The 23,341-nt window shown below is 48.0% G+C and overlaps 1 protein-coding gene across 1 annotated transcript in view; it reads left to right on the top strand.

Moving 5' to 3' along the window:
• Window positions 1–698: 698 nt before the first annotated feature.
• The window catches only part of LOC137652349 (uncharacterized), a 119,544-nt gene continuing 96,901 nt past the window's right edge, over window positions 699–23,341 (top strand). Inside the window, exon 1 of the mRNA XM_068385707.1 lies at window positions 699–823. Within this exon, the coding sequence (XP_068241808.1) occupies window positions 807–823 (17 nt within the window). The 5' untranslated portion in view covers window positions 699–806. The remainder of the gene's footprint in view (window positions 824–23,341) is intronic.

The raw sequence follows: 23,341 nt of genomic DNA, 5'->3' as shown, positions 1-23,341 counted from the left end.
TGATAGATGGCAACGCGATGCTTTTCCAAAACATTTTTCTTAATAGTAATTTATTAGGACTTTTCTCTATGATTCTCCAAACCTTGGGTTATTTAGTTTTTGTCGTTTTCCCTCATTTCCATTTACTGTGGTTTTATTGTTCCGCTTACCATCTAGTTTAATTCCTAAGTACTACTTTGATTCGCAGCTATGTGATCTGCCTAATCCTTTATGTTGTATAATATAATATTGCTATTCTCTGTATTTATTTCCAACCCACATTTTTCCGTTTCTTCCGAAAGTTGAATGTTGTGTATTGCATAATTCCCCAACAAATTCCACAATATATCGTTTGATGCAAATGAACACGTCGGTGTATTGGATGAATTTCAGGTAGTATTAGATTGTATGTTTTATTCATAAAATAAAGAAATTAGTTACTGAATGTTATATTTTGTCCTTATTTCATTTATAGAATAAAAAAATTAGTTACTGAATGTTATATTTTGTCATTATTTTATTTATAAAATAAAGAAATTAGTTAATGAATGTTATATTTTGTCCCTATTTTATTTTTGAAATAAAGAAATTAGTTACTGAATGTTATATTTTGTCCTTATTTTGAGATTATTCAGACAAACGATGGAAATATAAATTTTTATTATGTGTTAAGAAGAACGGAACCACTTAAACATTCGCGCTGATTGGTCGGTTCAAAATCAAAACAGTCAGGCAGCAGTTCAAAGAAAATTATCGTGGTGCTGGGAGTGTGTTGTGCACGACAATTCGTCTATTTCTTCTTCATCGGGGACTATTTTTGGTGTAAAATGGATAGAGGAAGGAAGTAAGTTGATATTTAAACGATTTATTGCACTTAATGGTATTTCTAAACGATTGATTACGTCGAAAGGCATTAAAACATGTTTGCTTGTACCGTTAACTCATCGGTAATAACGTACCCCAAAACAAAGTAAGCTTGAAGTCGAAATTAGCTAATTTTAACGCTTTTAGTGAGAATGACTGGGTTTAAAATTGCCAATACTAATGTAACAGACATGGCTTACGCTAGACCCTACTGTATCGGCTAAACATTATCTCCCAGAAGTTGCTGATCTCTCAAGCCAGCGGAAAGTAGATCCTAGATCCTGTTATGATTCTGTTACTTATTTTCTGTAGCCAAGTGCAATAGTGACGCAGGATACTGTAATTTTAATGACTTGCCACGACCAAATCTAGGTTATCTTGTGCCATTTGGTATCTACTTTATGTAGGCTAGATTGTATATCTTTATCCGTGCACCATCATTTATAAACATTGAAAACTCTTGTTCCCACTACGGTGCACCGATTATTCCCACCCCTGATACTTAAACTGACCTAGGAGCCTTTGTATATCAGCGGCCAGTTCCTCCCATTTGGATTAAAAATTGACATCAACTAACCTAAACTCCCCCCTAACCTTACCTACAAGCCGTATCCTTACCTACTTACTTAACTGGGGGCCTAATGCCCCCCTGCGACCCCCCTACCACTGCCGTATTCTAAGTTAGCTGTAATCAAACATACAGGTGGCCGCTATCATACATACACCCCCTGACCTAGTAAGGTGCTATGTTAGTAGCTTCCTTATAGGTAAAGTTTTATCGATTGATTTTTTATGGTAGACTACTTAGGACCAAGTGGTTCTGGACCCTCCAACCTAACCTGACCCAGAATGCAGTAACTTTTACAATATTTGGGGTGTATGTATAATAGCGGCAGCTGGTATGTATTATTATGGCTTACTTAGAACATGGCAGTATTCTAAGTAGGTAAGCACACAGCTTGTAGGTTAGGGAACGAGTCACTACGGCCCTAGTCACTTCGGCCCTAGTCGCTACGGCCTCCCTCACCGTAAACCCCAATCACTACGGCCTCCCAAGATGGTAACTTAAATATAAGAACTACAATGGTACCTCTCTCTCTCTCTCTCTCTCTCTCTCTCTCTCTCTCTCTCTCTCTCTCTCTCTCTCTCTCTCTCTCTCTCTCTCTCTCTCTCTCTCCCTCTGACTCTGAGAGAGCACATGTCAATTTCCATTTCTCCCTGAGGAACACTCAAAAACAACATTTGAACAGCTTGAGTTACGAGTGCCTCCTGGACCACTTAGAAATTTAATGGATTATATTAAAGAAACTTGGATCTGTGGATTCTGGGCACCAAGTGACTGGACTGTATTTGGCCAGAGTATCAGTTCCAACATTGACGTAGAGGGATACCACAGAAAGTTGAATGGTATGGCAGGCAGCTCATATTCCATTTTATATTTTAGTACCATTATTGTACAAAGAAGCCAAAAATTTTTAGAGCAGTGCAAGGCAAAATATTTGCCTTATGGAAACGGTATGAAGACAACAAAATTACCACCAATCACCTCTTAAAAGCATGTTCTAAGTTATGTACAAATGAACCTTCCAAATAAATGCTGTTCTATATATTGTATCTTAAGTTTTATACATACTGTATATTAGATTTTAGATCATAAGTTTTAAATCTAAATATATGTATACTGTACTGTATATCAGATTCCTGTATTTGTGTTGCGCGACTATAATCTGTACAGTTTGTATGACCCATACTTTCTGGTTGTATTGCTATTTTTTTTTAATGAAATATATTTTTAAATATTAAACTTAGCCGGTGAATATATAATAGCTGACGTCTCGGACAGAAACCAAAAACTCGCGAGCGATCGCCATGAAGGTTGCGGGTGTGACCACCAGCGCCGAATATCGGCCAGATACCACATATACTTGTAAACATCTCCAGTTCTTCTCTGTCGGTCTTATCGACAAGTTGATTCCGCTCGCTGATGACCTTGAGTTTTCGTCTTTTTTGGTGAAGTACTTTATTTTGGTTGTTTTTGAGCTTTCGCTGTGACGGGTGTTTTTTCTTCAATTAAAACTCTTGAAACCCTCTTTTGGCTAGTGTTTATTGTTGATGACTTTGGATTTGTTTTGGATTTTCTCTGATTGTTCAATATGGCTGACCCTTCTCCTATCCCTGGACCTAAATTTCGCAAGTGTAATGCTAGGGATTGTAACAAACGTCTTCCCAAGGCCTCTCTCGACCCACATACCGTTTGTTCTAATTGCCGGGGTAAATCCTGCCAATTAGGAGATCGGTGTGATGAGTGCGTGGTCTTGTCGGAATTCGACTGGCTTGAATATGATAAATATTCTCGTAAGCTGGAGAGAGATAGGGTGAGGAGAAGCTCCTCTAGGTCGTTGGAATTTTCCTCCTCCCATGCCCCTGAACCTAATCCTTCCCCTGTAGTAGTTGTTCCTGAACCCCCTACTAGCACTCATGAACCGTCCATGCGGGATATGTTTCTTGTGATTCAAGCTTTAGGCGAAAAAGTTGAGTCCTTAGCATCGGACCGTAACCAACTCATGTCAGATGTGAAGTTATTGAAGTGTCAGAGTGGTAAATCAGAAAATCGTAGTGATAAAGTGATAAGTGCGCAAAGTGTATTTAGTGTTGCGACCGAGGGTTTGTCTTTTCGTGCTTGTCGCTCCCCTAGTCCGAGACCTCTTTCAGGCTCCCCTGCACCAGGGAGAAGTAATGTCGTAGGACTTGAGGGGACGAGAGGCTTTAACCAACGTACAGACGTTCCCTCTTTGGTATCGGACGTTTCTCGTCAAGATCGCCCTTACCATAAGACGGGTGAGACTGTGTTCTCCTCGTCATCCGAAGGCTTTTCGCAAAAGAAACCTTGGCGCAAGGTTTCTAGACCCTTGAAGCGAAAGTCAGTCCCTTCAGGACAGGTCCAGCGTCCTGGCTGTAGCCATTGGGACAGCTCTGACCCTTTGCAGTCGTCGGAAGACTGTTCGCCTATTAAACGCAAACGTAACACGGGGTCCGAGGGTCGCGGTAAAGGCAATGTTTTGCCAACACAGACGTTACCGTCGTCTCGGCCCGTTCCGACTCCCGTTGATCCTAAATGGGTTGTCCTGCAGGACATGCAGACTAAGCTTGCCTTCCTTATGGAGGAGTATGACGTTGAGCAGGTTCACGATGATCCTTCGCTTTCGAGTCGCCGTTATGGTGAACGAGATTCTGGCCGTCAGCCGCCCAAACGAGCATTTACTCGTCCGTTTGACGCTAGTGCTGACGTTTCTTGTACTTTGAAACGTGATGTCAGTAGTTTTTCACGTCAGTCACGTGACATGGATCCTCCCTCGCTGCAATCTCGTGTTGACTTTCAGCCGCTGCCGCAGTCTCGTGTTGACGTTCAGCCGCTGCCGCAGTCTCGTGTTGACGTTCAGCCGCTGCCGCAGTCTCGTGTTGACGTTCAGCCGCTGCCGCCGCAGCCCCGACCTGACGTTCGCCGACCGGCTCAGTTGCCTCGACTTGACGTTGAGCGTCAATCACCGCAGTCGAAGGTTGTTTTGCCTGCTCAGTCTATGCAGTCAAGGCAGTTCCGACGTGACGTCGAGCGTCAATCAACTTCAGTTGTTGTTGTTGGTCAGTCACAAGGATTTCAGTCCTTTCAGCAGCGGCGTGACGTCGCTTCCTCTACTGCTACTGCTGCTCCTTTGCTTGTTGACATTGCCTGTCAAGCGTTGCCGCCGCGGCAGGTCTCTCCTTTTCATGAGACTCGGCAATTGTCGGACGAGGTTCCTTCAGATGAGGAAGTTGCTGATCCTCCTCCTACTGATATGTCTTTGGGGACTTTGTCAGACGGAGAGGAGCCTAAAGCTGCTCAGCCCTCTATGGACTTTAAAAAAATCATGCTGATTTTTAATGATCTTTTTCCGGACCATTTTATAACTGCTGCTCCTCGTTCGGCTCCGTCAGAGTTTACGCTAGGCCTAACTACTTCGAAGCCTTCGTTTACTAAGCTAGTGCTCTCTCGCTCTTCTAAGAGAGCTTTACGTTTGCTAGGCGACTGGTTGATCACCAGGAGGAGTTTGGGGAAGACAGCCTTTGCTTTCCCTCCTTTTAAACTGGCTTCTAGAGCGAGTGTCTGGTATGACACGGGAGAAGTTCTCGGCTTGGGAGTTCCTGCCTCTGCCCAGGGAGACTTCTCAAGCCTCGTAGACTCTCCCCGTCGCCTGGCCATGAGACGCTCTAAAATTTACTGGTCCTCCTCGTACCTTGACCATCTCCTCAAAGGGGTTTACAGGGCCTTCGAAGTTTTAATTTCTTAGATTGGTCACTAGGGGCCTTAAGCAGGAAGATCTCTTCGGCCGACCATGATGTTTCCGTGCTTATTATGTCCTGCATGGACAAAGCCATCCGTGATGGCTCTAATGAGCTCGCCGCTACCTTTACGGCAGGAGTCCTGAAGAAGAGGGAGACTCTTTGCTCGTTCCTTTCGGCAGGAGTAACTCCCTGCCAAAGGTCGGAGCTTCTCTTTGCCCCGTTGTCATCTGCCTTGTTTCCTCAGCAGTTGATCAAGGATATTGCGGCTTCACTGGTGCAGAAGGATACCCACGACCTGATGGCTACGTCGGCGCGCAAGGCTGCTCCTTCATCGTCTTATGTCGTAAGACCCAAGATCGATACCCCAGCGATGAGGTTTATCCCGCCCTTTCGTGGCAGAGCCCCCAGTAGGGGAGGCGCTCGTGCCGACAGTAAAAGAGGCAAGAGGAGAGGATCCAAGTCCTCCCGTGGCAGAGTCTGACTGCCCACGTCCTCAGACAGCGGTTGGGGCCAGACTGAACAACTTCTGGCAGGCCTGGGAGAAGAGGGGTGCGGACCGAGAGTCTGTGTTGTTGCTCAAGGAGGGGTACAAAATACCGTTTGTACGGAGACCTCCTCTAGTAACAGTTCCTTTAGACCTCTCTCCCAGGTATCGAGAGGAGTCAAGGAGACAAGCTCTACATCAGCAGGTGTCTCAGTTGCTAGAGAAGGGAGCGGTGGTGAAAGTCTCGGACCTTCAATCACCGGGATTTTACAACCGTCTCTTCCTAGTCCCCAAGCATACAGGAGGTTGGAGGCCAGTGCTGGATGTCAGTGCGCTCAACGTTTTTGTTGTAAAAACAAAATTTACGATGGAGACCACGAAGTCCGTCCTAGCAGCGGTCAGAGAGGGAGACTGGATGGTCTCTCTCGACCTGCAGGATGTGTACTTCCACATTCCTATACACCCGGATTCTCAACCGTATCTAAGTTTTGTATACAGGAATGTGGTGTACCAGTTCCGAGCACTGTGCTTCGGCCTCAGCCCTGCTCCTCTTGTTTTTACGAGGCTCATGAGGAATGTGGCAAAATTTCTTCATTTATCGGGAATTCGAGCCTCCCTGTACCTGGACGACTGGCTACTCAGAGCGTCGTCCCGTCATCGCTGTCTGCAGGACCTTCAATGGACGTTGGATCTTGCAAAGGAATTGGGACTGTTAGTGAACTTAGAAAAGTCTCAACTGAATCCCTCCCAGACGATTCTCTATTTGGGGATGGAGATTCGCAGTCTAGCTTTTCGGGCTTTTCCGTCTGCCACCAGGATAGATCAAGCCTTGCTCAAAGTCCGCCTCATGCTGAGAAAAGACCGTTGCTCAGTGAGAACTTGGATGAGCCTCCTAGGGACTCTGTCATCCCTGGAACAATTTATCTCACTAGGGAGACTTCACCTTTGCCCTCTCCAGTTCCATCTAGACTCCCATTGGGACAAGGGCAAGACTTTGGAAGCTGTTTCAATCCCGATCTCCGAGCCAGTAAAGACGTGCCTGAACTGGTGGGACAGCAGCACAAGTCTTCGAGAGGGTTTGTCCCTGGCGGTCAAGAACCCAAACCACGTGTTTTTCTCAGACGCGTCGGATTTGGGTTGGGGAGCGACTGGATGGTCTGGAATGTTCGGGTCTTTGGACGTCGGATCAGAGGAGCTTGCACATCAACTGCAAGGAGCTGTTGGCTGTTCACTTGGCTTTGACGAGTTTCGAGAGTCTTCTACGAAACAAAGTGGTAGAAGTGAATTCGGACAACACCACGGCCTTGGCGTACATCTCCAAGCAAGGAGGCACTCACTCCCACACACTGTTCGTCATCGCAAGGGACCTCCTCATCTGGTCAAAAGATCGAGGCATCTCACTGTTGACAAGGTTCATCCAGGGGGAATTGAACGTCTTGGCGGACTGTCTCAGTCGGAGAGGTCAGGTGATCCCCACAGAATGGACCCTCCACAAGGACATGTGCAAGAGTCTTTGGATGACTTGGGGTCAACCCACCATAGACCTCTTTGCGACCTCTTTGACCAAAAGGCTCCCGACCTATTGCTCTCCAGTCCCAGATCCAGAGGCAGCCTACATAGATGCCTTCCTGCTGGACTGGTCTCACCTGGACGCGTACGCATTCCCGCCGTTCAAGATCATCAACAGGGTTCTGCAGAAGTTCGCCTCTCACGAAGGGACAAGGTTGACGTTGGTTGCTCCCCTCTGGCCCGCGAGAGAGTGGTTCACAGAGGTACTTCAATGGCTGGTAGACGTTCCAAGGAGTCTGCCTTTAAGGATGGATCTCTTACGGCAGCCCCTCGTAAGGAGTCTTCATCAAAGCCTCCCCGCGCTTCGTCTGACTGCCTTCAGACTATCGAAAGACTCTCAAGAGCTCGAGGATTTTCGAAGGAGGCAGCCAGAGCGATTGCGAGGGCTAGGAGAACATCTACCATCAAGGTCTACCAGTCAAAGTGGGAGGTCTTTAGAGATTGGTGCAAGTCATCATCCATTTCCTCTTCCAGTACCTCTGTAGCCCAAATTGCAGACTTTCTCCTGCATCTGAGAAATGTTCGCTCCCTCTCTGCTCCCACTATTAAGGGCTACAGGAGCATGTTGGCTTCTGTGTTCAGACATAGAGGCTTGGATCTGTCCAATAATAAAGATCTCCAAGATCTCCTTAAGTCCTTCGAGACCTCTAAGGAGCGCCGTATGTCAACTCCTGGTTGGAACTTAGACGTGGTCCTAAGGTTCCTCATGTCCGACAGATTTGAGCCATTGCATTCAGCCTCCCTGAAGGATCTCACCCTCAAGACACTTTTTTTGGTGTGCTTGGCTTCGGCTAAAAGGGTCAGTGAGATCCATGCCTTTAGTAAAAACATCGGCTTCTCTACAGATAAAGCCACATGTTCGCTTCAGCTTGGTTTCTTGGCCAAAAATGAACTGCCTTCTCGTCCTTGGCCTAAATCTTTTGATATACCTTGCCTATCAGAGATCGTGGGCAACGAGGTTGAAAGAGTACTGTGCCCAGTTAGAGCTCTTAAGTTTTATTTAGCTCGTACCAGATCTTTACGAGGTGGGTCTGAGGCCTTATGGTGCTCCGTCAAGAAGCCCTCATTGCCTATGTCTAAAAATGCTTTATCGTATTTTATTAGATTTTTAATCCGAGAGGCACATTCTCACTTAAGTGAAAAAGATCGTTGTTTACTTAAGGTCAAGACGCACGAAGTAAGAGCGATAGCAACTTCCGTGGCTTTTAAGCAAAACAGATCTCTGCGAAGTATTATGGACGCGACCTTTTGGAGGAGCAAGTCGGTGTTCGCTTCATTTTACTTAAAAGACGTCCAGACTCTTTATGAGGACTGCTACACACTGGGTCCATTCGTTGCAGCGAGTGCAGTAGTGGGTGAGGGTTCTACCACTACATTCCCTTAATCCCAATATCCTTTTAATCTTCTCTTGAAATGTTTTTAATCTTGTCTTGGGTTGTACGGAAGACTGAGAAGTCTTTCGCATCCTTTTTGATTTGGCGGGTGGTCAAATGTCGTTTCTTGAGAGCGCCTAGATTAAGGGTTTTGATGAGGTCCTGTTGTATGGGTGGTCGCCCTGGATATAACAGCTCCTGGGAGTCTTTCAGCATCCTGAGAGGATGGCTGGGCTTCGTGAGGAAAGCGGACTAATAAGGCAGAGTAATCGTCAGAGTCAGCTTCCTTACCAGGTACCTATATTTAATTGGGTTTTGTTATGATATAATTGTCAAAAACTCATGAGCATATACGCCTTTATTGTATTAATACTGGTCTCTACCCACCACCATGGGTGTGAATCAGCTATTATATATTCACCGGCTAAGTTTAATATTTAAAAATGATATTTTGATTATAAAATAAATTTTTGAATATACTTACCCGGTGAATATATAAATTAAAGGCCCTCCCTTCCTCCCCGATAGAGACCCAGCGGAATGAGAAGAACTGGAGATGTTTACAAGTATATGTGGTATCTGGCCGATAGTCGGCGCTGGTGGTCACACCCGCAACCTTCATGGCGATCGCTCGCGAGATTTTGGTTTCTGTCGAGCCGTCCGAGACGCCAGCTATTATATATTCACCGGGTAAGTATATTCAAAAATTTATTTTATAATCAAAATATCATTTTTCTTTCTATCAACATGTTTTACTGTCTAACCTTATAAAGAAAAAATAATATATATACATATATATTATATATATATATATATATATATATATAATATATATATTCTTTTATTTTATATTAATGCAAGGTCACCAATGAATACCAATTTTCATTAAAAAATACTCTTTCTAATGACAGCCGAAGTGACTAGGGTAGTTAGTCTGAGTTCGCCGAAGTGACTAAGGGGGGGGGGGGGGGTTGCCGTAGTGACTAGGGTCGAAGGCCGAAGTGACTCGGGCCGTACTGGTTGAGGGTCGTAGTGACTGGCAAACGTAGGTTAGGTTAAGGGGTAAAGTTTAGGTTAGTTGATGTCCATTTTTAATCCACACGGGAGGAAATGGCCGCTGATATACAAATGCTCCCAATATTTTTATGCTTATTAGTAATGTACCAGCAGTTTCTTGTACGCACGATATAGTTGTTTGTATAAGCGTGATTGCTAGTATGTACTGTAGCTACATGTACAATCGAATCATGTCTATTGCTTGTTATTCGCAAGGTATCCTGCGAATAACAGCCTACATGGTGGCTTCTTTCATGAATGTTCGTTATGTTGTTTAACTAAAAGCTTATGTGTACAACAAGTAGCTTCTTTACAAATGTTATTCTTTGCTCACCATAGTATTTTAATGTTTTAAATATAAGACTTACCCTGTAGTTATACATATAGCTTACGTCCCTGACGTCACGGCAGAAAATTCAAAACTCGCGTCAATCGCCGATTGGATAGCCAGGTTTACCACCCCTGCGCCCTAGCGAGGTACCTGGAATCCATTCCAGGAACCCTCATATATTCCCTGCCGTCGCTAGCGGCGACGCATGGATATTCTGCTCGTCAATTTTGATCTTATTTTGGTGAAGTACAAAACTTTGATCTCGCTATTGGATATTCTTTAATTCGATTGAATTTAGAAAATTTTGACCCTTGCTTGTCTGATTTCTCTTTAATTTTTCAAAATGGCCACCCCCCCTATAACTTTTAGGTTATGTGTGAGTAGTGGGTGTAAGACCCGAATGGCAAAAGCATCTCTTGATCCCCATTCTCTCTGTGTTGCTTACAGAGGTAATGAATGTGATTTGGGGGATCGCTGTGATGAGTGTGTTCTATTATCAGAGCATGAATGTATTGAGTTTGACAGGAATAGACGTAAACTCAAAAGTGATAGATTGAGACGAAGTTCTTCACATTCTTCTAAAGACTTTTCCTCTTCCCATGTCACTAATCCTTTTTCTTCCCCTGTAGTGTAAGATCCTAATCGCGCTCCTGTAACTGCTAATGAGCCGACGCTCAAAGATATGTTGGTTGCGATTCAAGCGCTGGCCGCTAAAGTGGAATCGCTTGCAGCGGACAGAACCCAGCTGATGTCCGACGTCAAGCAGTTGAAGGGTGAAAGTGCGAAAAGTGCAGTGGAGGGTGCGCCTGCTCGTGTCTGTCGTCCTCTTAGTCCTAGACCTCTTCCAAGCTCCCCAACCCCTGGGAGAAGGAATGTCGAACGGCGAAAAGAGACGAGAGGCTTTAAAACACGAGCAGACGTCTCCTCGAACGTACCTGTGGGCGCTTCCCAGGACGTTCACCTTCACCAATGGAAAGGTGAGGTTAAGTGTTTCTCGTCGTCTTCGGATGACGCCTTGCCTAAAAGAGGCTGGAAGCTTGCTTCCAGACCTCTTAAGAGGACCTTTGATAAGGCCAATAAACGTCCAGCTAGTTTGCAGCCTAGATGTAGCCATTGGGATACACCAGAGTCGTTTGAAAGTTCTCCGATTAAACGTCCTTATAGGACGTCGGACGCTACCAAGGATCCTACTATGCAGTCAGGACCAGGCTTAACCTCAATCTAGGCGCCCACGCAGCCTTCAGACTGGTTTTCACCGTCCAGGCGCTCTGTACCCCTGAGCGATGAGGAGAACATTGTGGTGTCATCATCGATATTACAACGTTCAGATCCTAATTTTGGCATGCTACAAGAGATGCAAAGCAGACTTTCGTCGTTCATGCAGAACTACCAACGTAGCGACAAACCTCAAGCTGACACACGTGACAGTTTTTGTCAGGATCGAGATAGCGAGCAAACTGCTCAGCACGTTTTGAAACGTCCTGTAGGACGTGTTCCCGAATGTAGCCTTAAGCGCACGGCAGTTCATGATGTCGAACGTCCTCGTAGTCGAGGCTCTAAGCTTCCTGCTAGCTTCCTTGAACGTCCTTTAGGACGTGATCCTTGACGATCACCCAAGTCCGCAGTTGACTGCCCTAATGTCGAACGCGCTTTACTACGAGGAACAGAACGCCCTTACAAGTGCAAGGAGATCCTACGGTCAGATCTTGTGCTCAGACGTCCTTCAAAGAGAGACGTCGAACGTCCTTCGAAACAGGCTGCCGAACGTCCTGAGAAGCAGGATGCCGTTCGTCCTACGAAACAGGCTGTCAAACGTCCTTTGAAACAGGCTGCCGAACATCCTGTGAAACAGGCTGCCGAACGTCCTGGGAAACAGGCTGTCGAATGTCCTAGATTTCAGGACGCCTTCCGCTCTTCAAGTTACCTTAGTGAATGTCCTCCAGGACGTGTTTCTGAGCGGCAAACAGCCGAACAGGTCGTTGAGCGGCAAACGATTTGCAGCGCTGAACGCTTGTTAGAAAGCGACGGCAAGCGCCTTTCAGGATACGATCCTGAACGCCCTACCTCTTACCATATTTCAGACGCTTCAGATGTTAGTCTTGATTATGATGATGAGGCTCACTCTTTCCAAGATGACACTAACGCAGTTCAAGTTCAGGAACTCATTGGTTCCGATCGCGTTGATCGTGAGCGTTTGGCTGAGCCAAAAGTATCACGCCCGCTTGATATTATTCGCAATGATCCTGTTTCTGTTGCTGTCGGAACTCAGGATATTCTCGAGAAGGATACTGCTCTCAACACTGTTACTCCCGATGGAACTTTATCAGAGAAGGACATCGAAGGTCGGTTTTCTCCTGTGAAGTTTGAGGAAGTGTCAGAAGACGAGGACTCAGACTTCTTTGTGCCAGTGGCTCCCCGTTCGCCACCGTCCGAGTTTACTCTTGGGAAGGCTTCTAAGAAGGCTCGCTTTACCAAGATGGTTTTATCACGATCATCTAAGAAGGCTCTAAAACTGATGGGTGACTAGATGCAGTCTAAGAAAGCCTTAGGGAAAGCAGCTTTCGCTTTTCCTCCAGCTAGACTAGCCTCCAGGTCTAGTATCTGGTACGAGACAGAAGTTCTCGGCTTGGGGATACCTGCCTCTGCCCAGGGAGATTTCTCAAGCTTTGTAGACGCTCCTCGTCGGTCGGCCATGAGGAAGACCAAGATCTTCTGGTCTACATCGGCATATTTAGAGCCTTCAAAGTTTTTAACTTCCTGGACTGGACTCTTGGAGCATTGGGTAAAAAAGTCACTACTTTTAAAGAGGGGGATACCTCTGCCTTAGTCCATTTAATGTCCTGTATGGACAAGGCTTTGCGGGATGGATCCAACGAACTAGCAGCGCTCTTTTCTGCAGGCATTCTAAAGAAAAGGGATCAGTTATTCTCGTTTCTTTTTCTGGGGGTTACTCCCTTCCAGAAATCCGAGCTGTTGTATGCGCCTCTTTCTCCCTTGTTGTTCCCACAAGAACTAATTAAGGAGATATCGTCGGCCTTGACTCAAAAGGCTACTCAAGATCTGGTCTCTAAGACAGCCAGAAAAGCTCTTCCACCCTCATTTACCAGTCGCAAACTTAAGGAAGAAACTTCTTTTCCCAAGTTTTCCCAGCCCTTTCGAGGGAGATCTTCTAGCAGGGGTAGCTCCAGACCTGACATTAGAAGGAATAAGAGGAGAGGCTTCAGAGCAGGGCAAAATAGAGTCTGACTGCTTTCGCCATCAGGCAGTAGGAGCCAGACTACTCAACTTCTGGCAAGCATGGAAGAAGAGAGGAGCAGATCAGTGGTCTATACAGATCTTGAAGGAGGGTTACAAGATCCCCTTTCTAGGGAATCCTCCTTTGGTCTTAGCTCCTGTGGATCTCTCTCCCAGATACAGAGAGGAGGCAAAGAGACAAGCTCTGACTATCCAAGTGTCTCTCATGTTAGAAAAAGGGGCCATAGAAAAAGTATAGGATATATGTTCACCAGGCTTTTACAACCACCTGTTCCTAGTACCCAAGAACTCGGGGGGATGGCGTCCAGTCCTGGACGTGAGTGCGCTGAACAAGTTCATCCAGAAGACGAAGTTCTCAATGGAAACTTCGAAATCAGTTCTAGCTGCAGTAAGGAAAGGCGACTGGATGGTCTCGTTAGACCTCCAGGACGCTTACTTTCACATCCCAATACATCCGAGCTTCAGGCCTTACCTGAGATTCTTCTTCAAGGGAGAAGTTTTCCAATTTCGAGCCCTATGCTTCGGCCTCAGCACAGCCCCACAGGTCTTTACGAAGCTCATGCTAAATGTAGCAAAAATCCTCCACTCAAGGGGCATTAGAGCCTCCCTGTATCTCGACGACTGGCTTCTCAGAGCTTACTCATACGATCACTGCCTGAAGGATCTTCAGACAACATTGAACCTTACAAAAGAACTGGGTCTCCTTGTCAACAAGGAAAAGTCTCTCTTGATTCCATCTCAAGAGATTCTCTATTTGGGAATGACGATTCGGAGTCAGATTTTTCGGGCTTTACCATCTCCTTTAAGGATGGAGCAAGCCAGGTTGAAACTCCAATCTTTTCTAAGCAATAACATGTGTTCAGCAAATAAGTGGATGAGTCTAGTAGGAACCCTCTCCTCCTTAGAACAATTTGTTCCCCTAGGAAGACTGAACCTTTGTCCTCTCCAGTTCCATCTCAACAGCCATTGGAACAAGGAGAAAGACCTAGAGACTGTGATTATTCCAATTGCGAACTCCATCAAAGACTGCCTTTGGTGGTGGGACGAACCGAACAAGTTCCAGGAAGGTCTCGACCTAACGCAAAAGGTTATGCTTCCCTCCTCGGACTCAGGGTGGGGAGCAACCCTAAACAAGTTGGAAGTTTCGGGACTATGGTCAGAGAACCAAAAGAACTTGCATATAAATCACAAGGAATTGTTGGCAGTTCTATTAGCCCTCAAGAGTTTCGAAGGATCAGTCACCAACAAAGTGGTTCAAGTCAATGCCGACAACACGACGGCATTAGCTTACATTGCCAAGCAGGGGGGAACTCACTCGATATCTCTGTACGAGACGGCAAAGAATCTCCTTTTGTGGGCAAGGGAGAGGAACGTTATCCTTATAACAAGGTTCATCCAAGGGGAGAAAAACATAATGGCAGACAGCCTCAGCAGAAGAGGGCAGATCCTACCGACAGAGTGGACGCTCCATCTTTAAGTTTGCAAGAGCCTGTGGCGTCTTTGGGGTCGACCATGCATATATCTCTTCGCAACATCAAAGACAAAGAGGTTAGAGGCGTATTGCTCTCCTGTACCGGATCCAGAAGCAGTCCACATAGACGCGTTTCTTTTGGATTGGACCAACCTAGATCTGTACGCCTTTCCACCATACAAGATCCTGTATAAAGTGGTACAGAAGTTTGTAACATCCAAAGGGACCAGAATGACCCTAGTGGCCCCCTTTTGGCTGTCAAGAGAATGGTGCACAGAGGTACTGGAATGGATGGTAGACACTCCAAGAAGCCTTCCATTAAGAGTAGATCTACTCAAACAACCCCACTTGGAAAGATTCCATCAAAATCTCCACGTTCTTCAGCTGACTGCCTTCAGACTATCGAAAGACTCACTAGATCTAGAGGCTTTTCGAAGGAGGCAACTCAAGCCATTGCAAGAGCAAGAAGAACTTCAACTATCAAAGTTTATCAATCCAAGTGGGAGGTTTTTAGAGAGTGGTGTACAGTCAACTCTCCTTCCTCATCCAGTACCTCTAGCCCAAATTGCGGACTTCCTGCTCCACCTTCGAAGGAAGTGCAACTTCTCCTCCTCGACTATTAAAGGATATAGGAGCATGTTAGCGACTGTGTTCAGGCATAGAAACCTAGACCTTTCTAAACAATAAGGATCTGCAAGAACTTCTTGAGTCTTTTGAGACTACAAAGCAACGAAACCAAGATTCACCAGCCCGGAATCTGGATATTGAATTGAAGTTTCTTATGAGCGACAGGTTTGAGCCATTGGGTTCAGCTTCTATGAAGGACCTTACTATGAAAACTTTATTTGTTCCGACACAAATACTCACCGAGAACTACTTTTCTTGGAGTCACTTGTGATCTCTCAATCTCGACCAAGGTTTTTCCCGCCGTTACCCCCCCTACTCCGTTCTATATAGGTTTACCCCCGCCGCCAGAGAATGCGCCCTGAGGGCAGGATTAGGGCAGGTCACTGCATCTCTGGGTCAGCATCCCCATTAAGTTCCTTGGTCGTGAGCTGTACACAGCTCACTCTTCTCGCTCTCTCGATCCTTTGGCGCGTTTGTGTTCCACGTGTTTCCAGCGTGGGGACTTGTGTTTTTTGCGTAGTGCGTTATTCGCAAGTGTTACAGTGCGGCGTTCTCCCTGCGTATATCCCAGTGTACTTATAACTCGCTAGTGTTGTGCCTTTCGTGTGCGAACGATGGAGCATGTGCGACGTTGCCCTGGTCCTAGAGCTGGAAAGTCGTGTGGGGCTTTCCTCTCTAAACCAGAAGTAGACCCTCACTCCCTTTGTTCCACGTGTAGGGGGAAAGTTTGCTCCTCCGCGGACACGTGTCCGGAGTGCGTAAGCTGGGATGATATCCAGTGGGTACGCTACGGTACCAAAAAGAAGAAATCTTCTAAGCGTTCCCCCAGGAAAGTTAGTGGCGTTTCTTCGTTACCGTCGGCCAGTGATCGGTCCGACGAAGCCTCGGCTTCTCCGTCTCCTTCGCAGAGGAGAGGGCAACAACCCCCCAGTGTTGTGGTTAGTCAAGGCATTCTTCCCGGTGAACCCAGTGCGAGGGAAGGACCAAGGGCAGGCCCCTCTAGGGCTAACGGAGGGTCCGGTAGTGCTTCTGGTGAATCAGGCCTCGTGGTAGGGGACCACGCGTCCTCGGAAGACTCCGTATGGGGCAGTGTTGTGATTTCAGAGTCTCCTCCGCCCTCGTGGGCCGGTGCGTCGGGCTCTCCCCCGCCAGAGGACAGCCAAACTAGAGTTCGCCGTCCGAGTAGCGATGCCTTCGGGTGGAAGTTGCCGAAGACACCAGGGAGGTCACCGCTAAGAATGGACGTGACCCTGGACCCCTGGCCCCCTGGCATGGATAGAGTAGACTCGGTGCCGACGATCTCCACGGCTGTTCCTGAGGACTTCCTCCAACATTCAATCTCGGACGTCCGGCGGCGAAGAACTTCCCCCACGGATCACACGGGCAGCCGTTACACGAGGAACGTGGCGCCCTCGGACTCGTCAGAGATAGACTCATCCTCCGGGGGAGAATTCAGGGAGAAACGGCGCAGGAAGAGGGAGCTGTCCGAAAGCGATCATTCCCACTCTAGGTCAAGGTCGCGACATAGCAAGAAGCGCCCCCGCTCCCACTCCCGTAAGTATAGGAGAAATGCCTCTCCCGGCGGCGCCTGGGTCTACGTCCCTTCAGGAGAGTCCAAGAGGCTCCACTCTCCAGACTCTCGTTCCAGTGAACGTGCGTCTAGGTTGCCGCTCCCTACGCACAGCCTAGAACCGCGCGACCTGCCACGCAGGAAAGACCTCTCACAGAAGCATAAGTCCTCGAGGCCTCCGGTTCACCCCGCCCAGCGGGGGAAACGCACTTCTTTGAAGGCAGCCTGACCGAACCAGCCCAGCTGGTGCGGTCATCGAGTAAGAAGGATCGGTTCCCGTTGTCGGGTCAGCCCACCGGGACCGTGACTTCCGCTTCCAGAGCCTTGGGGCAACCGAGGGCCCTCCCTGAGCCGGTGGTACCCGCCTTGCAGCGAGATCTACCCTCTTACGGAGCTCCCTACGGTTACAGGTCGGCCCCCCTGGACCCAAGAGCGGGACGACCGGTCTACCGAACAAGCAACCCGGCGCCCCCGCTCCAGGCCGAGACCTCGGCTGACGGAGGAGAAGCTCCCCCGTCGGAGGACTCCGCATACAGAAGGGTGGTGGGCCTCATCAGGAAGCGCCATGGGATTACAGAACCCTCGGCACCTAAGGGGAATTCCTGGAGATCAAGCCTCCTGAGAATCACTCATCACGACGCCCTTCCGAAGTCCTCCCTGGCCCTTCCTCTTGCCCCAGACCTAGTACTGGGACAAGAGTACATAGACAACTTAGTGGCCAGCAATGCGGAAGCCCCCAAGTCCCAGAGTGCCTCGAAACTGCTCCAGGGCCTCAAGGCACAAGGGAAGGTTTACATTCCTGAAGGGCGGCGCCCAGGCCCCTGTAGAGTGGACCCGGCCTTGGACATCCTGGGTCAAGGCGGCTCGGACGAAAGGGCCGCGTCAGCCCCCGTTTCCTTCTCGCCTACAGAAGCCGCCATGATGGAGGAGATGTCGAGGGACCTGGTTAACGTCTCCTCATGGCTGGACTGGTGGGCCTCCACGTTAGTGAGCGTGCAAGCCTCCATCGACCCCGAAGATCCAGAGCAGCAGAGTCTCCTGACGGACCTTCTCACCTCCGGGGGGGAAAACTCTGAAGTTTCTAGCGTACCAAGCGCTCGCCTTGACGGCCAACTGGGTACTAAGGAAACGAGACACGGTTCTATCTAAGATGTCGAGGAAGATCCCAGACAGGGAGGCCCGAGCTGTGCGTAGCCTACCCTTGGGGGGTGAGTCTCTGTTCCCTTTAAAAGAGCTGGAAATTCTAATGGAGAAAGTGTCCAAAAAGAGAGAGGCCAACGTCCCCAGACAAGCGTCATCTAGAAGGCCGCCATACAGGAGATCAGCCTCGGATAGCGCCGTGACTCCTCAGGCCGCCCCCAGCTCTTCGAGGAGGGACGCCCCTTCCTCCTCCTGGACAACAACTCCTCAGCAGAGGAGCACCAGCTTCTGCCAGCTCCTTCAGGTCGGGTTACTCCGCCTCGAAGAGAGGCAGATCAGGCCGCCCCTCTAGGAGAAGGTAGAGGGAGAGGCCCCCTACTCCTGCCCAAGCCTCGGGTTGGGGGATGCCTCAGACTTCATTGGCAAGCATGGAAAACACAAGGAGCGGATCCTTGGACGGTGTCCGTCCTGAAAGAAGGCTAAAGCTCCCCTTCATAGCGGACCCACCTCCTCTTATTCCAGCCAGCCAGACAGAATGGTTGGCCCCCAGGGACCCGATGAAAAGGGCCACCCTTCAAGGGGAGATTTCCTCCATGTTAGAGAAGGGGGCCATGGAAGAGGTCCTTCTCCCAGGCTCAGGCTTCTACAGCCGCGTGTTCCTGGTGGAGAAAGCAACGGGGGGGTGGAGACCCGTGATAGACCTGTCGGCCCTCAACAAGTTCGTCAAGAAGACGGACTTCAAGATGGACACCCCAAAATCCGTCCTGATGTCCTTGAGGGAGAAAGATTACATGATGACGGTCGACCTCAAGGACGCATACTTCCAGATCCCTGTCCACCCGTCGAGTCGGAAGTTCCTCCGGGTAAAATGGGGTTCCCAGATCCTGCAGTTCAAGACCCTTTGCTTCGGCCTGTCGACGGCCCCTCAAGTGTTCACGAGGGTCTTCGCGACAGTCTCAGTGTGGGCTCACGAACGGGGTATCCGTCTCATCAGATACCTAGACGACTGGTTGCTCCTTTCCAACTCAAAGGCCCTCTTGGAGGAACAAGGGAGAAACCTCCTCCAGTTCTGCAGGAATCTGGGAATCAATCAATCTGGAAAAGTCGAACTTAACACCATCCAACCGAAAGGGATACTTGGGGATGACAGGATACGGAACCTCAATCACATCATTCAGCCGTTCCTGTCAGAACATTCCAGGAGGGCGAAAGACTGGCAGAGACTGATAGGTCACCTGGTCTCATTGGAGAAACTGGTTCCCCAAGGGAGGATGAGGCTCAGACCCGTGTAATGGAACCTCAAGAGCCTCTGGTCCCAGACAGGCTCTCAGAAGGCATTAATTCCTATCCTTCCAGACACGAGAACCTCCCTAGAATGGTGGCACTGCCAGGCGAACTCCCTCAAGGGGATGCCCCTCGGGTCCTGTCCCCCCGAGTACCTCCTGTTCACAGACGCCTCCAACCAAGGGTGGGGGGCCCACCTTCTGGAAGAGACAGCAAGCGGTACCTGGTCGGAGAGCGAAAAGCATCTCCACATCAATGTCCTAGAGCTAAGAGCAGTCCAGAAGGCATGTCTGCACTTTGCAAGTCGGTTAAAGGGAAACACCGTGGCGTTAATGTGCGACAACGCCACGGTAGTAGCCTACATAAAGAAGCAAGGGGGCATGAGATCGAAGGAACTGTGCGACCTCGCCATAAGCATCCTACATTGGGCGGACGAGCAGCAGGTGGTGCTGCTAGCAAGGTTCATCCCCGGGAAGAGAAACGTGCTAGCCGACGGCCTCAGCAGAATGGGTCAGATAGTGGGGACAGAGTGGTCTCTACACCCAGAGGTAGCCAGACTCATCATTCAACGCTGGGGCTCCCCGGTGATGGACCTCTTTGCAACAAAGCTCAACGCCCAACTACCGGTCTATTGCTCCCCGGTACCAGACCAAAAGGCAGCCCTAGAAGACGCCTTCCAGCACAAGTGGGACAACTTGGACGTGTACGCTTTTCCCCCCTTCACGCTGATAAGGCAAGTACTCAACAGAGTAAGGGCCTCCCAAAACCTAAGGATGACTTTGGTAGCGCCCTGGTGGCCGGAGAGAGAGTGGTTCGCGGATCTAAAAGACCTAGCGAGCCAACCACCTTGGCCTCTGCCCGCCAGGTCAGACCTCCTGCGTCAACCTCACTTCCTCAGGCTCCACGACAACCCTCTCTCTCTTCGCCTTCACGCCTGGAGACTATCGAGCGGCTCTTGAAGAAGGAGGGGTACTCCTCCGCCACAGCTAAGAGAATGTCCCTATACCTGAGAAAATCCTCTACCGTGGTATACCAGGCGAAGTGGTGCTCGGAGAAACACATAAGACCGCTTAAAGCTTCGGTCCCGGACATAGCTGAGTTTCTAGTGTACCTTAGGGATGAAGTAGGAATGTCAATCCCAGCCATTAAAGGAGTACGAGCCGCCTTAGGCCAAGTCTTCCTCCTGAAAGGCATCGACCTGGGGACCTCGAGACACATAGCGATGCTGATTAGGAGTTTCGAGCAGTCCTGCCCTCCTCAAGCTAGGAGAGTGCCCAGGTGGGACCTGGCCAAGGTCCTGAAAATGCTAAGTCGTCCTCCCTTTGAACCCCTGAAAGATATTGGGGACAAAGACCTCACCCTCAAGACCGTCTTCTTGCTAGCCTTGGCTTCGGCGAAGAGAGTGGGCGAGATCCATGGTCTGTCTTACGACGTTGCGCACTCCAAAGGGTGGAAAGAAGTGTCCTTCAGGTTCGTACCCTCCTTTGTGGCGAAGACTCAGAACCCAGCAGTCTGGGACCCGAAGTTTGAAGGTTTCTCAATTCCGGCCATTCCCAAGACAGGCAATACAGAAGACTTGAAGTTATGCCCAGTGCGGACGCTCAGAAAGTACCTGGAAAGGACGGCTCATCTCCGACCAGGTACCAAGAACCTCTTCGTTTCCACAGGTGTTAATAAGAAACAAGTCTCCAAGAACACCATTTCCTTCTGGCTGAGACAAGTCATCGCTAGAACCTATGAAGAGGATAAAATGGCAGTGCCAGGCACTCCCCGCCCCCATGACATCAGGGGTCTGAGCACCTCCTTGGCCTTTGAGAGAAACATGGCAGTGGGTCAGATCCTGCAAGCAGGCACTTGGTCGCACCAGTCGACCTTTACTGCCCACTACCTCAAGGATTATTCAAGAAAATCCTTGGACGGGTTCTCCATTGGGACAGTCATTGCCGCCCTCCAAACTGTGTAGCGGTAGGCCAGAAGATGTCCCCAACGGTGAATAAATTCTTCGCGACTTCTTCAGGAGAAAATCACCAGAAGAAATTTTAAGAGGTGAGTTTAGATAATAGCGTAAGGTTCTGCAGTTACCCTCACTCCGCTCTCTGATAGGCCCCACATTCCATAACCCTCTAGGCACTATGTGCCGAGTCAAGTGGCAGAATAGCACTCCCGCCTCCTAAAGTATAAGTCTCCAAGAAAAGTAGTTCTCGGTGAGTATTTGTGTCGGAACAAATCAAAAATTTTAAATAATTTTTATTTTTCCTAACATACTCACCGTGAACTACTTTTCGGGTAATGGCCCTCCCTTCCGTCCCCGAGTGCCATCCTTCCATTGCCAAGTTGGGCTAAGCGACGAACTTAATGGGGATGCTGACCCAGAGATGCAGTGACCTGCCCTAATCCTGCCCTCAGGGCGCATTCTCTGGCGGCGGGGGTAAACCTATATAGAACGGAGTAGGGGGGGTAACGGCGGGAAAAACCTTGGTCGAGATTGAGAGATCACAAGTGACTCCAAGAATGTAGTTCTCGGTATGTTAGGAAAAATAAAAATTATTTAAAATTTTTGATTTTTGGTTAGTCTCGCAACAGCCAAAAGAGTGAGTGAAATACATGCGTTTAACAAGAACGTTGGTTTTCATGATGGTAAGGCTGTCTGTGCCTTACAATTAGGCTTTCTTGCCAAAAATGAATGCCTTTCTCAACCTTGGCCCAAAGCGTTTGAGATTTCAAATCTTGCGGATTTAGTTGGCGAGGAGTTGGAAAGAGTCTTATGTCCAGTAAGAGCTCTGAGATGCTACTTGGATAGAACAAAAGATTTACGAGGCAATTCTGAAGCTCTATTGTGCTCAGTCAAAAAGCCCTCGTTACAAATGTCATAAAATACCTTGTCATTTTTTATCAGGCTCTTGATTAAGGAAGCACATATACATTGTAATGAAGCAGACCTTGGTCTTTCAAAGGTCAAGACTCACAAAGTCAGAGCAGTAACAATGTCGGCAGCATTCAGACAATAGATCTTTGCAAAGCATAATGGACACAACCTTTTGGAGGAGCAAATCTGTGTTCGCTTCATATTATTTGAAAAGTGTTCATACTCGTTACGAGGACTGCTACACTCTGGGTTCATTTGTAGCAGCGAGTGCAGTAGTGGGTGAAGGATCCACCACTACGTTCCCATAATCCCAATAACCTTTTCTTCTCTTGGTACTTTTATTTGTTTTTATGGTTGTTTGTGGAGCTTGTGTCAGTCTTCCAAAATCATTGATTTTAGTCAGGTGGTCAATTTTGTTCCTTGAAGAGCGCCCGGAACTGGTTATTGGAGGAGGTTCTGTCATAATGAGGTATATACACCGGTTTAACTGTCCCTACGAGATCTTCAGCCCCCTGGGAGGACCGCTGGATCTCATAAGGCTAGCAGACATAATGAGGCAGAGAATCATTGAAGTCAGCTTCCTTATCAGGTACGAACCCTTAAGTTTGTTTTAATTAACTCTTAAGCAGAATTCCAGATATACTAGCTGTCTCTAACCCTCCACCAAAGGTGTTAATCAGCTATATATATATAACTACCGGGTAAGTCTTATGTTTAAAAATGGTACAGTATTTTCATTATAAAATAAATTTTTGAACATACTTACCTGGTAGTTATATATAATTTAAGTCCCACCCTCCCCTCTAAGAGACTAGAGGCATGGAATATATGAGGGTTCCTGGAATGGTTCCCAGGTACCTCGCTAGGGCACAGGGGTGGTACACCTGGCTATCTAATTGGCGATTGGCACAAGTTTTTAATTTTTTGCCGTGACGTCAGGGACGTAAGCTATATATATAACTACCGGGTAAGTATGATAAAAAATTTAATAATGAAAATACCATTTCTCTTTTCAATCTTTCGTTGAACTCCAATTCTAAAGACCCTGCATTAGAGATCATAGTTCTGAAATATTTAAATGATTCTACCTCATTAATTCTTTCTCCATCGTAGCTGTTAGGTAGTTTTATTAATCTATTTAGTTTAAAGTAT

Source organism: Palaemon carinicauda, chromosome 13, assembly GCF_036898095.1.
Source record: "Palaemon carinicauda isolate YSFRI2023 chromosome 13, ASM3689809v2, whole genome shotgun sequence".
Classification (NCBI taxonomy): domain Eukaryota; kingdom Metazoa; phylum Arthropoda; class Malacostraca; order Decapoda; family Palaemonidae; genus Palaemon; species Palaemon carinicauda.
This window is presented reverse-complemented; position numbering and strand designations above follow the sequence as displayed.